Below are 16,916 nucleotides of genomic sequence, written 5' to 3'. Positions count from 1 at the left end.
TAGTATGATCAGGGTCACACCCTCTAGCCCTCAGGATTGCTGCTGGCCTCAACATGACCTGTGGCTGCGGCTATGTGTTTAACACCTCTGACTTACAATCTTAAACATCAAAGAGTTTAGCTGCCTTTCCCATGGTCACATAGCTAATAAGTGTCAGAGGCAGATTAACAGATCTTCCTGACTACAGGAAGCCAAATGTTACTGGCTAATTATGAAGGCATTCTAGTTTTCAATGCATTTGAGAAAAAGTCCCAATCTATAAAGAACTGTTTTTCTCCAAAGCAATGAATTTCAAGAGGATACCACTGACAGCAAAGAAAAATCTCTTGTCATAAACTGATACCAAAAAAAAGAAAATTAGCTTGAATTAGTTTAGATAAAATATTCCATACAACTGGTGGACTAATTTTCAAAAGTTCTTTTTAAAACTTTCCTAGGATCAAAACCTGAAAAAAGTATAAAAATGGGAAATTTTGGGTAGAAACATATATATATATTTTTTAAAACTTTTGCAGTTTATAGTTTAATAAAAGGTACAATTTAATGAACACAAAAGTACTCAGCAAACACAACAGAGTGTCTTTTTAACTAGATCATCAGCAGTAAGTATATACCAGTCCTAACTGAAGACTCAGTATAGGAGAAAGTTGGCACTATCTTTGTTCTCCTTAATTCCTGTGCCACAGAAAACTTTGGCTTGAAGGATTGACCATATTGCCCTTAGTAGAACAGCATGACATTCATCTTTAAGAATTAAAACAGAGCCAAGTACAAGACTCTACTAGGGACTTGAGCCTTTAGTCTGCTAAGAGCTACTGAATTGGCCCAAGTCTTTTTCCAACTATTATTTTGCAAAAATCCCAAGGCACCTGTGTCAACAAGTTTTAGAATGTCTCAGGACACACACAACATCTAGAAAATGAAGCACTACAAGTAGATGTAAAACTCCCCTAGGGTTTTCCCCTAGAACACAAGGGAGTCATAGCTGTGCCTAGTCCTATCTTACCCATTTAAGTCACATCTAAGGAATCTAATCTGATTCTTTTCTGGATCAGTGATACAAAGGATTATCAGAAAACAGGGCTAAATCTCTAATTTATACTTTACCTGCCCTCTTACCCAATATCCAACAACATAACAATGTTAGTTTTGGGGTTAAGAGCTACTCTTGGGAATCCTGTTAGGCATAAAGCTAACCCAGCACAAAGGGTTTCACCTTGATCAGTTTGATCAAGAATATGTACTGCCGGAAATAAAGGGCAGAAAATTACTAGATCATGAATAGAGAGGGAGAGTAAAATATTTAGGACAATTATAAATGTCGATTTGAAATCAAAAAAGAGACAAAGCAGCTTCAGAAACTCAAAACTTGAGTCTTGAAAAAATCCCAAACAACAATACTAACACTAACACACACACACACACACACACACACACACACACAGATCCAGACCTATGTCTCTACAAATGTTGATGAACAAGGAAGTATCATGATCGGAGTCATCCACCAAGTAGCTACCAGAGGTATTGATCAGTGGATTCAAATCATGCTTTCTTAACTCTTGATCAAACACATAGCAAGGCACCTAGAAAAAAGAAAAAAGGTCAGCAAATAAATGCTGTAATGCAAGCACTAAGTATATTTCATTTATGAAACTAGTATTAAGAATTTTACATATCATAACACCTAGGTTAGTTTGATTCACCATCAATTATCAGCATAGATTATTACTTACTTTGCAACTATGAAAGCTATGTACATAAAATTCAAGCAAATCTGAAACAAATTATGTGAATAGGTCTAAGTAAAAAAGTACACACCAACTCCATATAAACTTTTGGTCACTGGTAATGTAAGAAAAAGAAATCTGCCAAGTTACATGCATACATACTCTCTCTCCCAAGCCTTAACGCAGTTAGCATGAAATTGTGCGCGTGCATGCTAGCAGGCGCAGGTCTACAGCAGCACTCAATTAAACCTGCACATACTGGTACACAAACTGCACATACTCAGGATGAGTAAACTTCCCTTTCCAATGCAGATTAGCATATGCTTAGGACCTTACCATCTTAGAAGGTTGCCTAGGGGCACTGAAAAGTTAAGTAACTTGCCCACAGTTAAATAGCTAGTAAGTGTTTGAGGCTAGGAAAAAGAAGACGTCAGGCCTGGTGCTCTATACATTGTGCCACCCAGCTGCCCCTAATCTCCCATTACCACCTCTGTAAAAAATATTTTTCCATCCTTTTAACCAAAGTTATGTTCACAGGCAGGTCTATTTTTAAAATTCACTTAAAGTTATACTTGACTTTCATACCTTACTAAGACTTATGGGAAATTTCTAACCTATTAACCTTTTCTTCTACTTCTGTTTTTTTAAAGATTTCATTTAGATTTTCCATAGATAGGGTCACACAGCTTCATAGTACCTATTTCTCATGAGTATTATGGAATCATTTTAATCATATTATTAAAGCAAAGACCTCACAAATTTGCCTTTCATTTTGCCAACTGTGAGAGAGAGAGAGAGAGAGAGTGTGTGTGTGTGTGTGTGTGTGTGTACATCAAGGATCCACTAATGGAGCTTGGACCCATTACTGTTTCAGGTTTATAATCACACAGCGTCAACCACCTAGGTAAAAAAAAAAATTCATCATGACCATAATATCAACAAATTAAGCTAAAATAGCTTTTATTTATGAAGTCATTGTGACTCCTTTTAAAATGTTCCATCAATTCAGGAAAGCAACATAAAGGTTCGACTGTCTGGGAAAGGAACTAAAAGAGAAAAAGAAGTAATCACAAAAAATAAAATAAATCCAATCAGATAAAGTTAAAAAGCTTTTTGCAAAACACAAAATTGTTTCAGTCAGGATAATGACAAGAGAACTGTGAAGTTAGGGAAACATCTTTACATTAAATAGATTGGATGTAGAAATCTGACATCAATTACTAAGATCAAGAACCATTACTCATAAGCGGTCAAAAGAACAAAGTTTTCTAAAGAAGAATTGCAAACTACCATATAAAACGCTCCCAATTACTCATAAGAGAAATGCACATGAAAACTCTGAGGTTTTACCTTCCACTAAAGTGGCAATAGTGATAAAAGATAAAAATTCAATGTTGGAAGGACTGCAGAAAGAAAGATATATTTAAACACAGCTGGAAGAGCTGTGAATTGGTCCAACCAGAATGGAAAACAACCTGGCTGCAATTGTATAAAAAATGCCCTTCAACTGTTCACTCAGCCTCAGAGATCCCATACAACAGCAGGGGTTCTTAAACATTCTTTGTGTTACAATCTCCTTTTGCAGTCTGGTAAAGACTATGGACTCCTCAAAATAATGTTTCTGGAAAAATGTTATAAATTAAGGAAACACTATGTTTAAGTTACATGTTAATAAAAATAAAGATGTAATTTTTTTTTCCCTCATCCAAGTTCACAGACCCCCTGAAATTTAGAGTGCATGGAGCATAGATTAAGAACTCCAGTTCCATGGAACACATATCCCAAAGAGGTCAAAGACAGAAAGAAAAGCTTCATGTATACTGAAATATTGAGAGAAACACTTTCTAAAGAAGCAAAAAATTGGAAGGGAAGTACAGAATGATCAACTGAGAAATAAATGAACAAATTATGGTATGGTACCACAACTTGGCCATTCCCTAATGAGTGGGTTTCCAGCTTTTTTCTATACAAGAAGTGCTGCTAGAAATATTCTGGTGTATATGTGCTTTTTTTTATTTTTGCTTACCTCTTTATTTGGTGAGTGATTCAGCGTGTTGTGTTTTCAGACATATCTGCTCATCTCACCATTCCTTTCACATTGATTTTTGGAATTCTAGCGTCTATCTTATGTTTACACTGATGAAGTAGCTTCATATTAAATCTGGCTCACCATTCTAGGCTGCTAAAATATCTTTGGATCCTAAAGTTATTACTCACTGTGTTAGCTAGCCTTTCCAGCTTTGTGTTATATGCCATCTATGCCTCAAAGAAGTCATTGAAAAAAAAGAAAAAATCATTGAACTCAGGCCAAGGACTGATCAATGGGACTCTCCATTAGAGATCTACTCTGAACTGATCACGTCATTAAAGACACCTAATTCATTAATCCAAACCAGTTCCCAACATACCTATTATTATTTATTACATATCTCCCTATCTTATCCACAAGCATAGCATAAGACTGTTAAATGTTTTGTTAAATCCAGACAGACTATATCTATAGCATTATTTTGATCTAGTAATCCTGTCAAAAATTGGGGGGGGGGGGGGGGGGGGGAAGAAGAGTGCAGAAAAGTTAGTCTGGCATGACCTGTTCTTGACAAAGCCATGATTGGCTCCGAGTAATCTTCATTTTCTAAAGGTTCACAAAAATTTCAACTTTACTAGGAATTGACTCAAAGTTCACTTGGTTCAAATTTTCAGGTCTCCTTTTTGCTTCCCTTCATCAGGCTTTTGCCCTTCTCCTATACCTCCTCTTCCATATACTTTCTTTTCCTTTTCTACAAGATCTTTTAAAATTTACTGACAATAGATCAGCAACTACATTTGGCACCTCTTTCAGTACTTTGGGAGGAAGACTCAGTCAGTTATTAGCATACTTACTTAGATTAATATTTTAAAGTCAATTTTAATTTAATTTTTTTAATTTAAAATTTAAAAAATAAAATTTAATTTAAAATTAAAATATTTTAAATATAACTAATTTAAAAAATTAAAAAATTTTAATCCCTTTTAAAAAAGGAAACCCTTTTAATACTGATTAGACGATTTAATACTATGATGAAACTGTTCTTTCTAAAAAAAAAAAAATTGAGATTTATACCTTGGGGAAATAACAAAGATGACATCATTTAGACAAATAAGCAAAGAAAGAAAAATTAGTGTTTACCCATCTTTGAAATTTTTTTCCCTTACCAGAAGGAAGCCATACAATAGTCAAAATAGCAAAGCAAGATAAATGGGATACTCTGATAATAAAAACCAGTGGCAGCTATCAGGGTAAAATGGAAAAACAAAACACAATGAGGACTGTGGAGCTAAAAGGTCAGAACTCCAAAAAAGAAAATTAAAGACCACTTTAAACTAGCTTACTAAAGGACAAAATCTAAAACTCCATTTCTAAATTGAGTGCCTCAACGTATTCCCCTTTCAAGAAAATAGGTGAGCTCCTAGTACAGTGGAGAGCCTGGAAAGCCAAATTGTAGTGCTAGCTCTTCCTACCTATGTGATCTCATAAACCAATCAGGAACTCTCTCAAACTCTGGGTTTCTCTAAATAAAAGATAGTGGATTAGAATCAGACTGCAGGCTCCCCAATCCTGGATTAGATAATTTCTAAGGACTCATGAGCTCTAAGATTCTTTACTCAAGCACTCACTTTCTATTAAAATGTTTACAGATTGACAGTAAGAATGGGTGTAATATATGGGCTTTGTTGGGATGGGGGGAGATATCACTCATGTATTCTCTTCAGAAAAATTAGGGAAACTCAAGTTTAACACTGATTTCCACTTCAGAAAATACTGTCTGCCAAAAAATTCACAAGCTTTGCCATTCCCAACCAATAATTTTCCCTCTTTGGCTGAATCTCCTCCCCTCCATTCCAGAAGGGAACCATTTATCTCTCTTCTCTGCCTGTCTATTGTCATGTCTTCTTTTTTCTTCTTTTACTGCTTTACAAGTTTGAAATATTAGCATTAAATTACTTGATAGTATCTTTAGCTTTCATTATTACCTACGGCATAGTCCTTCAATATATGGTATTAAAACAAAAAAAGACAAACAGTATCTCTTTAAAAAGAATAAAGGACAAATATATTTGGTGCAGTAGTAAAACAAAGTAGGATCAAGGGAGTTAGAATTAAGGAATTAATAATAGCTCACATTTTTCTAGTCCTTTAAGGTATGCAAAGTACATATCTCACTACATCCTTGTAGTAGGTAGTATAAATTCTTTAACTACAAAGGTGAGGAAAATCTACAATTTCTAGTCTTGGACAGGTGTGTGGGACACTGAGATGTTCAGTGTTTTGCTAAGGGTATGTTTCCACAGTGGGGCTTAAAACTAGGTCAATCCATGGTCCACTTTCTATTCACTAATCCATTCTAACAAAACTGAAAATGAAACAAGTGAAGTGACTAGCCCAAGGACACACAGCTAGCGTCAAAAGTGTCAAAAACAAAATGTGAATATGAACCAAGGTCCCCAGACATCAGTTATCATTTCTCTTTCATTTCCACTTCAGATAGAGAACATTATGAAATGCAAAATGGATAATTTTGATTACATTAAGTTGAAGAAAATCCTAGAAAGACTTATATGAACTAAAGCTGAGTGAAATAAACAGAACCAGGAGAACACTGTTCACAGAAACAGTCACAGTGTGCGGTAGCTGACTTTGATAGACTTAGCCCTTCTTAGCAATGCAAGGACCTAAAACAATTCCAAAGGACTCATGATGGCAAATGCCATCCACATCCAGAGAAAGGACTATAGAGTTGGAATGCAAAGCAAAACAGGTTATTTTCTTTTTTGTTTTGTTTTCTTTCTCATGGTTTCGCCCATTTGTTATAATTCTTCTATGCAACATGACTAACACGAAAATATGTTTAATAGGAATGTATGTGTAGAGCCATATCAGATCGCATGCCGTCTTAGGGAGTGAGGTGGAGAAAATTTAAAATTTATGGAAGTGAATGTTGAAAATTAACAATAAATTAATAAATTTTTAAAACAAAGAATAGCTGCTGTGTAAAAAAAAATACAATGAGATGGTCAAGACATAGGGAGAAGGCAATCATGATAAGGAATACATAGAGGTGGAAAGTTCAATGCAGACACAAATAATGATCCAAGATCTTTATCCTGTTGGCTCTCTTATTTAAAATAAATAATCTAGTCATAACCAGGGCAACATTTAGCCCATAGAGCTTAAGAAAGTAATTTATTAAATGGTGTCCAGGAAGAGTTATAGTCTGCTTCATATATGTAAACAGGTTAAAAACTTCCAATCTAAGCATCATGACCTTTAAAATTTAGGCTCTCTTGTTCTTAACTTAGATACTGCCAAACTTATTTTAAACAGGCAACTAAGCTGTATAGGTTTGATAATTAAAATGTTCTTCATCTCTCAAAACCAGCATTTCGACCCTTGAATATCACCACAGGTTAGCTGGTAAACATGCAAAAATTCACTTGTTACCTCTTTATTAGCTTTAAATGTGTCTTTTTTGCAAGCCACAGTAGTCCTCCACTCAAAGTAATGCACACATTCTGTTGAAGTTACAAATTCAGGCGTTCCCTATTTTAAAAAATTATAAAAATTAAAACCACAATTATAAAATGTCTTTAGAAATTCTTTAAGATTTTTAAAGTTTCTTTAAAATAAAATCAAGATGACCATTTGGTTTCAGACAAGCAAATGAACAGGCCTATTCCTACACGAAAGGGTCACTGACATTGTCTTAAGTCACCTAAAGTTACATATGACCTTCAGTCAACTGTACCACTGTTATCGTGTTAACATGCAACAAGTAGGTGATAATTAAATCATGAAGTGTTTTCTATCTGCAAATTCCAGATGTTTCCTCTTATTCAAATGCCATTTATGTCAAAGCTAAAGTACATACCAAAACATGTGAGCTGAGTTAGAAGACTCTAATCTCTCCAAAGTACCATCCCTCTGAGCTCAATTCAAATTCAAATAAATTACTTACATGGATATTCAATTTCAGAATAAAAGCAAATATAAGTGATTTTTGGATATGCTAGAAGATAATAGGTCTCAGGATGGTCGACTCCAAATGCCTAGTAACATGTCTCAGAAGAAGGAGGTATGAGATTAGACATACTTCTTATTTATTGACTTTTAATTTCTTGTGCACTGAAGATGGAATTAATTAAATGAAGGTAATTAGCTAAAATTTAAATGCTGGCTGCTTTTCATCATTAAGCATGTACTTCATAGTTTCACAGCATTGCAAGCAATTTTAGGCCAACTGAGTAATCTAAACCAATCAAAAATTAATACTAAGAGTTCTATTTTCAAATTTCCTCAGGCACCAGTACTTTATAAGGAGTTTTAAATCAGTGGTTGAGGCATATAAGCATCACTCACCCTATTTTTCTAAACAATGATGTACCTGCCCTGCTTTGGCAGATTTAAATTTAAATCCCCGTCAACAGGAATGTCATGACACTTACTAATAAAAGAGGTTTGGGAGACCCCCTAACAGCTCTTAACCCCCAAATGCTAAAAGGTGTTTCCTAAAAGGATCCTCATGGTAAATATCAGTGATGGCATCTGACTAATCAAATGACTATATGTTCAGTTTCACTATTTTTTTATGTCATTACTTTTCACTTTAGCATTTAGTTTCTCAAGGGTTATCAGCTCTACTCCTTACTAGTGGGTGACCTTCCTCTAAATAGATCCTCTTACTATTTCTCAAGTTTAATATAAAGTGGGTGAACTATAAAACATACACTCTCGACAAAAGGAATCTGCTAAGAACAGAAAAAAGAATCTGCTAAGAACACAAAAACTGCCCTATAACTAACTTAACCATTCTAAACTGTCACTCTCTCCATAGCATGCATTTCAAGTTTCACCGAAAACACTGTAAACATCGATTTGAGGTAGTTTAGGATTCATATGCTTTCTTTTTAGCTTTGTTTTTTTACTTGTGTCTAACTTTAACAGAACTAACAAGACACCTGTTACCAGATAATAGACAACATAAAGAATGAATCCATGTTGACTAACCAGTGTTTTCCCACATAAGAAGGCAATGCTACTATGTACTGTTGTCTTTGTGCCTTGCTGGGAACAGGAAACCCCTGTGTTGAATTCCATCAAGGATCTGGTTCCATTTTTCAAAGATAAGTCTCCTATGAAAGGGGAAAAGAAAAAGCCAAATATAAAAGAGATATACCTCAAAGTTAATTCCAATGGCATACAAAAAAGGTTGCAGTTTTTCAATAGAATATTTTATTTAGCAACTTAGAGAAAATCAAACTATGCAACAAAGCATTTCTACATGTACTGCCATCAAAAATTAATTCTTGGAGTACCTGGTGTTAAATAACATTAAATGTTACTGTGGAAGTAATTATCTGTAATGAGGGCAAGCTCAAAGCTTTCTCAATACAATCAGGGGTGAAACAAAGATGCCTATTAACACCTTTGTTATTCAATATTATTCTAGAAATGTTAGCTACAGCAATAAGAAGAAAAAGAAATTAGAATAGGCAATGAAGAAACAAAAATAACACTTTGCAGATGATATGATGTGATACTTAAAGAATCCTACTAAATCAAAAGAATCAACTGAAAAGTCACTTAAATTATTAACAACTTTAGTAAAGTTACAGGATACAAAATAAACCATAAATCATCAACATTACTATTTATTACCAACGAAGTCCAGAAGCAAGGGACAGAAAGAGAAATTCCATTTAAAATAACTTTAGACGATATATTACAGGTGGGAATCTGCCTGCCAAGACAAACCCAGGAACTGTATAAATTTAACTATAAAACACTTTTCACACAAATAAAGTCAAATCTAAACAACTGGGAAAATATTAATTGCTCATGGGTAGGCTGAGCCAATATAATAAAAATAACAATTCTACCTAAATTAATCTCAGTGCCATACCATTCAAACTATTAAACAATTATTTTATAGCACTAGGAAAAATAATAACAAAATTCATCTAGAAGAACAAAAAAAAAATCAAAGATATCAAAGGAATCAATTAAAAAAAAAAAACAAACACTGAAGGAAGGCTAGGGTCTAGCCATACCAGATCTCAAACTGTACTATAATATGGCAAATATCAAAACAATCTGGTACTGGCTAAGAAATAGAGTGGTGGATCAGTAAAACAGATCAGGTACAAATTACATTACAATAAATGACCATAGTAATCTGGTATATTATAAACCCAAAGATCCAAACTTTTAGGACAATTATTCATTATTTCACAAAAACTGCTGGAAAACTGGGAAAAAAATATGGCAGAAACTAGGAGCAGATCAATATCTCACACTGTATATCAAGATAAGTTCAAAATGGGTACATGAGTTACACGTAAAGAATGATTATCACATAAGCCAATTAGGAGAGCATGGGGTAGTTTATGTCAGATTTATGGATAAGAGAAGAATTTATGACCAAACAAAAGATAGAGAGCATTACAAAATGCAAAACAGATAATTTTCATCATATAAAACTAAAAAGTTTTTGCACAAACAAAACTAATGTAAGGAAAGCAGGTAACTGGAGGGGGGGTGGATTTTGCAACAACTATCTCTGATAAAGGCCTCATTTTTCAAATACGTAGAAAACTGAGTCTATATACAAGTCATTCCCCATTTGATAAATGTCAAAGGATATGAACAGGCAGTTTTCAAACCAAGAATTCAAAGCCATCTGTAGTCATATGAAAAAATGCTCTAAAAATCACTACTGATTAAAAACCTCACACCAATCAGATTGACTAATATGACAAAAAAAGGAAAATGACAGATGCTGGAGGGCAGGTGGGAAAATTGGGTCACTAATATACTATTGGTGGAGTTGTGAACTGATTCAACCATTGTGGAGAACAATTTGGAACTATGTTCAAAAGGCTATAAACCAATGCATATCCTCTGATTCAGCAATACCACTGTTAAGTCTATATGCCAAAGACATCAAAAAAAAAAAAAAAAGGCGAGGGGGGGAACCTATATGTACAAAAATATTTATAGCCACTCTTTTTGTGGTAGATAAGAACTGAAAATCAAAGGGAAGCCCATCAATTGGGGAATGGCTAAACAAGCTGTGGCATATGATTGTAATGGAATATTATTGTCCTTTAAGAAATAACAAGCAGGATAATTTCAGAAAAACCTGGAAAGACTTACATGAACTGATGCTAACTGAAGTGAACCAGGAGACCATTATACACAGTTACAGCAATAATGTTGGATGAAGAACTATAAATGACTTCGCTAGTCCTCTTGGGAACTGCCTTCATGACATGGAGTTGACTCTGGTTTCTTAAAGGCTATGCCAAGGAAACACAAGCTCTGGTAGGCCCTTATATCAAGCTAGAAAGCTAATTATAGATCTAGCCATGAATTGTATGCTTACTCTCTGAAAACCAAAGTTCAAAGAATCTATCACCACAGTAGTCTCCAAGTGATGAATTTTACAAATATGGCAACTCTTGAAGGCTATAAACCAAATTAAAGGGACTGTGAGTTAAAACGTTGAAAAGGGTGTACTCCTAAAACGATAAACTCTTTAAGTAGCCAAGAAATTGCCAAGTTTTATTTCTTTTAAATGAAATGAAACTCCTTAAGAAAAGTGATCAATGCTTCAAGAATTCTGAACCTTGGTATTACATACAGTGCAGTGTTAAGGGGGCAATGAGAATCACATTAGGTGCTTAATGAATATCAATCAGTTGTAATTGAATTGTGGGTATCCATTAGATTTCACCCATCCACAGACTCTGAAGATCATCTCAGGATCCCACTTTTGTTAACAAGATCCTCAGACACTTAAAAATAAGGTGAAGAAGTCTCATTAAGTACTTCAGGAACAAATTTACTTTGATTTCTCTGGGGATAAACAAGTAAAGTCACTTAAAAGCAAAAAACAGTCTACAAGATTCAAAATTCTTTTAATTGCTTTAATATTCATTAAGCTTTTGCTTTTCTTTTTTCATAGCATTCAGCATATTTTTTGCTCATTCAGGAGAAAAAACCTGGAATCAACAAGATCCCAGTGCAAACCCTCCCAACATGACCACGGTTTAGTTATTTAGCTTCTAGATAACTTCTTAAAACAGTAAATTTACATCTGCATTGAAGCAGTTTCCAAATATGTGAGATTCCCTCACCCCACCCATCCCACTCCCACTTCAGATCACAAATCCTGACATCTCCCCCCGCAAAAAGCCACCATAATTCACAAATGTCTGAGAGTCCAGAAGCTGGCAAGCATGCAAAACAGTTTTACTTCCATTGTATGATACAACCACCAATCCTACAGAAGACAACCTAGCTAAAAAAAAAAGGCAGATTCCAACAACATTACATAGAAAACAATTAGCCATTACAGATTCAAAACTTGAGAGTATGTACATTTACTATTAAGGACTTTCTTTCATTTTCCTTTTATATTTCATACTCCTTTAATTCCCTCTTAAAGACAGAAATAAGACCATATCATCAAAGATTACTAAAGTATAACTATAAATTGTCTAATTTACCCTTGTGATAGCAACTGTGGTGACTGAAGTATGTCAGCAAAGTATCTTGAATCTGCCTCCACAGACAATATTCAAAAGAATGCAAAGTTCTAGAGATAATTTCAAAGGGGGAAACCCAAAGAAACATTTTGTGCAAAGTTAGCATTTTTGTAACAAAAGTATAGTGTTGACAAGGGCATTCGTTAGGATATGTGGAATAACAAGCAGTGTCTTAGGCATAAAATCCTCCCTTCTATGTCTTTCCCATGCTTTCATCTCTATCCAGCTGAATTATAATCCTCTCTAGATTTACTCCACCATTGTTCAACCCTCTGCTAGCCCCTTTCAGTGCACCTTATGAAAGCCTTGTTCTATTTTTTCTTTTTTTTGCTTCATTGACAGGAATACATCTATGATGTGAGGTGTCATGAAAAATCAATCAGCCATGTATTTATTTGCTATCTACTATAACTATATGGCAAGCTCTAAGGATACAATAAAAAAAAATAAAATAGCTCCTACTCCCAAGAATTCAGTATAATCAAGAAGTCCAATACGAGTGTGTGTGTGTGTGTGTGTGTGTGTGTGTGTGTGTGTGTGTAAAACACAAAATAGAATGTATACAAAATAAAAGGCATGACCAACTGTTCCATGTTTTAGTAGTATCAGCATTGGTGGAATACTTCAAACCTCTCTCCTATCTGGTAAATCCAAAAGAGATAAGAAACAAAGGCTTCCGGTACAATGTATAACTCTCATCATATTTGTTTTATGCAATATGTGAGGTACGGTTATTTCCTATTTGCATGTTTCTTTGGATGCTTATTCCTGGAGAAATATTTTCTGCTCCGCTGGACCTAGTCAACAAATTTGTAGCCTGTGTTAGTAGAAGTTTCTTCACTAAGTGTTCCTTTTATCAATGAAAATACAGCTTGACTCTTCCAAAAACATAAGAAAATGGAGAGAAATAAGTTCTTAAGAATGATATGATAAAAGTAGAAAATTAGCCTTGGCAGGCTACAAATACATAGGACAGACTAGAGAAAATAAAGAACGAGTTAGGAGGCTGATGGTGGCAAAAGGTGATGGGGGGCCTCATTCACAATGAAAGACAGCAAATAGACATTTGTAGCTAACCACTATCCCATAAAATAAGAACTATAGGAATTTCAGCTAAAAGGGACTTTAGAGGTGATATAAACCATCATTTTCAGGCTACAAGTTCACATTACTAATCCTTGAATCAAAAATTCACAATAAATATAGCCCTGTTTCTAAAGCTAGAAACCACAGCTGGAAATCTAAAACCAGATCTTTAACCTCAAGGACAACCAAGAAATACAATCTCTTAAGAAAACCAATGCATTTCTTTCCTAGCAAATTCTTGAGTCACTGGCAATAATTAAGAGGATCTAGTCTTTCCAAGGACCTGCATATCCTCCCACACATGCATAATCAGCTGAATAAAAACAAATTTCACAAATACATAGTTGAGCTGAATAGAAAACGGGAAAGCCCAAGAGTGTTATATCTGCTCTTACAGAGACTAGATGACAGATAATTTTTATGCTACTAACCCTCTCCTACATATTCTTCTGAAAAGTATTAGAGAATTTAATTTTTGCCTACACCTTCTCAGAAAATTAGGAAGTTCTCTACAAAACTGGTTCACTCTGACAGAAATCTTCACTCAGGAGACCATTATTTGGAATTCCTCCTTTTATACAAAGGGCAAAGAATTTTATATATTTATATATTCCTGAGAGACATGTATAAAAACCAAATTTTTTAACTCAAATCTTACTTTAAATGCACTAGAAGAGCAGACTGTTAAAGATAGAAAGAAAAGTGAGACAAATATTTTTTTTAATTGTGATAAATGGTCAAAGAATATGAACAGCCAGTTTTCAGAGGAAGAAATTAAAGCTATCCATAGTCACATGAAAAAATGCTCTAAATCACTATTGATTAGAGAGACGCAAATCAAAACAACTCTGAGACATCACATCACACCTATCAGATTGGCTAACATGACAAAACAGGAAGATGATAGATGGTGGAGAAGATGTGGGAGAGTTGGAACACTAATTCATTACTGGTGGAGCTGTGAGCTGATCTAACCATTCTGGAGACAGTTTGGAACCATGCTCAAAGGGCTACAAAAATGTGCATATCCTTTGACCCAGCAATACTGCTTCTAGGATGGTAACCCAAAGAGATCATAAAAATGGGAAAGGGTCCCACATGTACAAAAATATTTATAGCAGCTCTCTTTGTGGTGGTCAAAAACTAGAAATCAAGGGGATGCCCATCAATTGGGGAATGGCTGAAGAAGTTGTGGTATATGAATATAATGGAATACTATTGTGCTATAAGAAATGATGAACAGGAAGACTTCAGAGAGGCCTGGAAAGACTTACATGATCTGCTCCTGAGTGAAAGGAGCAGAACCAGGAGAACTTTGTACACAGCAACAACCACAGCATGTGAGGAATTTTTATGGTAAACTTAGTATTTTATTACAATGCAAGGACTTAAAAAATTCCCAATGGTCTCTTATGATAAAATGTCTTCCACATCTAGAGAAAGAACTATGGAATTCGATTGAAGAATGAAGCAGATCATTTTCTTTTGTATTATGTTTTTGGTTTGTTTTATTCTTTCTCCCATTCATTTTAATTCTTCTACGCAACATGACTAAGGTGAAAATGTATTTAATAGGAATGTATGTGTAGAACCTATACAAAATTGCATGTCATCTCAGGGAGGGAGTAAGGAGGTAGAGGGAAAGGGGGGCGAAGGAGGGGAAAAAATCTAAGACATACGAAAGTGATTGTAGAACACTGAAAACAAATAAAATAATAATAAAAAAAATAACATGAACAGGCAATTTTCAGAGGAAGAAATCCAATCTATCAATAGCTATGGGGAAAAAAATGCTCTGAATCACTAACAATTTTTGTTGCTCTTCAGTCATTTCTGTTGTGTCTGACTGACCTTATTTGAAGTTTTCTTGGCAAAGATATTAAGGTGGTTTGCCATTTCCTTCTGCAGATTCATTTTACAGATGAGGAAACTGAGGCAAATAGGGTTATGTGACCTGCCCAGGGTGACACAACTAACAAGAATCTGGGGCTAGATTTTAACTCAGGTGTTCCTGAGTCCAGGCCTGGCACTCTATCCACAGAGCCACCTACCTATTCTTCACTAATAATTAGAGAAATGCAAATGTTCTACCTCACACCAATTAGAATGGTAGTTTATAAAAAAAGAAAAAATGACAAATGTACCATCATTTGGGGCTATGAGAAAACAGGCACATTAAAGTACAGCTGGTAGAGTGAGAACTGGTCCAGCCATTCTGGAACTATGCCCAAAAAACTATTAAACTGTGTATATTCTTAGACCCAGAAATACCATTAAGTCAGTACTCCCAAAGAGATAACATAAAGAGGGAAAGGACTCACACAAACAAAATAAATGTAACAGCATTTTCTGTAGTGGCAAAGAATTGGAATCTGAAGTGCCCACCAACTACAGAATGGTTATACAAGTTACAGCATATGAGTGTAGTGGAATACTTTGCACTGTAAGAAATTATGAAGGAGATGATTCTGGAAAAACCTGGGAAGACTTTTATGAACTAATGCAAGTGAGTAGAACAAAAAGAATAATTTATATAATAATATTGTAAAGACAAATAACTTTGAAAGACTTAAGAACTATGATTAATATAATGACCAACCATAATTATAGAGGACTCATGATGAAACATGGTATCCACTACCGAAGTTAGGTGGCACACTCAAGAACACAGTCAGTCTGGGGTTTTTTGTACATGACCAAGGTGGCTATTTGTTTCACCTGATTATACCAGGTTGTAGTAAGGATTTTGTTTTTCTTGAATGCTCAGTAAGGGGAACAGCAAAGGTGAAAGGAGGGAGAAAAGGCAGATCTTCATGAACAAAAAAATAAAATTTAATTTTGAAAACACAGCTGTGATATAAAGTATTCTATTATGTAATCTTAAAAAATGTTAGTGAAATGTTCAAAAACATTAGACTTTTTTTAAAAAGGCCATAAAAAAGGCCATCTCTTAGCTTTTCTAACCCAATGACAGATGTGACAAACAAAAAAATCCTAAAACCCTCAATTGTTAAATAGCTTACAGAAATTTGGGAGCCAATGAAAGAACAACTTTACATTTAGGATACAACCACTGCAAGTGTTTATAATGAAGAAGAGATTTCAGAACTTATTTGTAATAGGTTAAAACTGAGCACTAAACATTAAAAAAAAAAAAGTGGATTAACTTACCTACTGAATGATACAATGAATCCTTCAAATCATATGCACAGATGGCACTAGACTCACATTTGGGAATAGACATACTTCCACAGAGGTTTATTTTATAAAGTATACGCCTTTCAATATCAACAGCTTCCCATGTATAACTAGAAAGAAGAAAAAATAATAATTACATTCTAGTAAAAGTGAATGAGAATTTTATTAGTCAACTCTGTTTAAGGAAGTCACTATAGGGGGCGGAGCCAAGATGGTGGAGCAGAAAGACACACATATGCTAGCTCCCAACCCACAGCCCATAAAATATCTGTAAAAAAGAACTCCCAACAAATTCTGGAGCAGCAGAAGCCACAG

General features: G+C 34.7%; 1 protein-coding gene across 1 annotated transcript in view; it reads right to left on the bottom strand.

Annotated features, from left to right (window-relative positions):
* IGF2R (insulin like growth factor 2 receptor) overlaps positions 1 to 16,916 on the bottom strand; it is a 158,003-nt gene that overhangs the window by 95,182 nt on the left and 45,905 nt on the right. Inside the window, exons 2-5 of the mRNA XM_072643845.1 lie at positions 16,575 to 16,711; positions 8,776 to 8,900; positions 7,213 to 7,311; positions 1,454 to 1,586 (exon numbers count right to left, since the gene is read on the bottom strand). Coding sequence (XP_072499946.1) covers positions 1,454 to 1,586; positions 7,213 to 7,311; positions 8,776 to 8,900; positions 16,575 to 16,711 — 494 coding nt within the window. The remainder of the gene's footprint in view (positions 1 to 1,453; positions 1,587 to 7,212; positions 7,312 to 8,775; positions 8,901 to 16,574; positions 16,712 to 16,916) is intronic.

This window comes from Notamacropus eugenii, chromosome 2, assembly GCF_028372415.1.
Source record: "Notamacropus eugenii isolate mMacEug1 chromosome 2, mMacEug1.pri_v2, whole genome shotgun sequence".
Taxonomy (NCBI): Eukaryota; Metazoa; Chordata; class Mammalia; order Diprotodontia; family Macropodidae; genus Notamacropus; species Notamacropus eugenii.
This window is presented reverse-complemented; position numbering and strand designations above follow the sequence as displayed.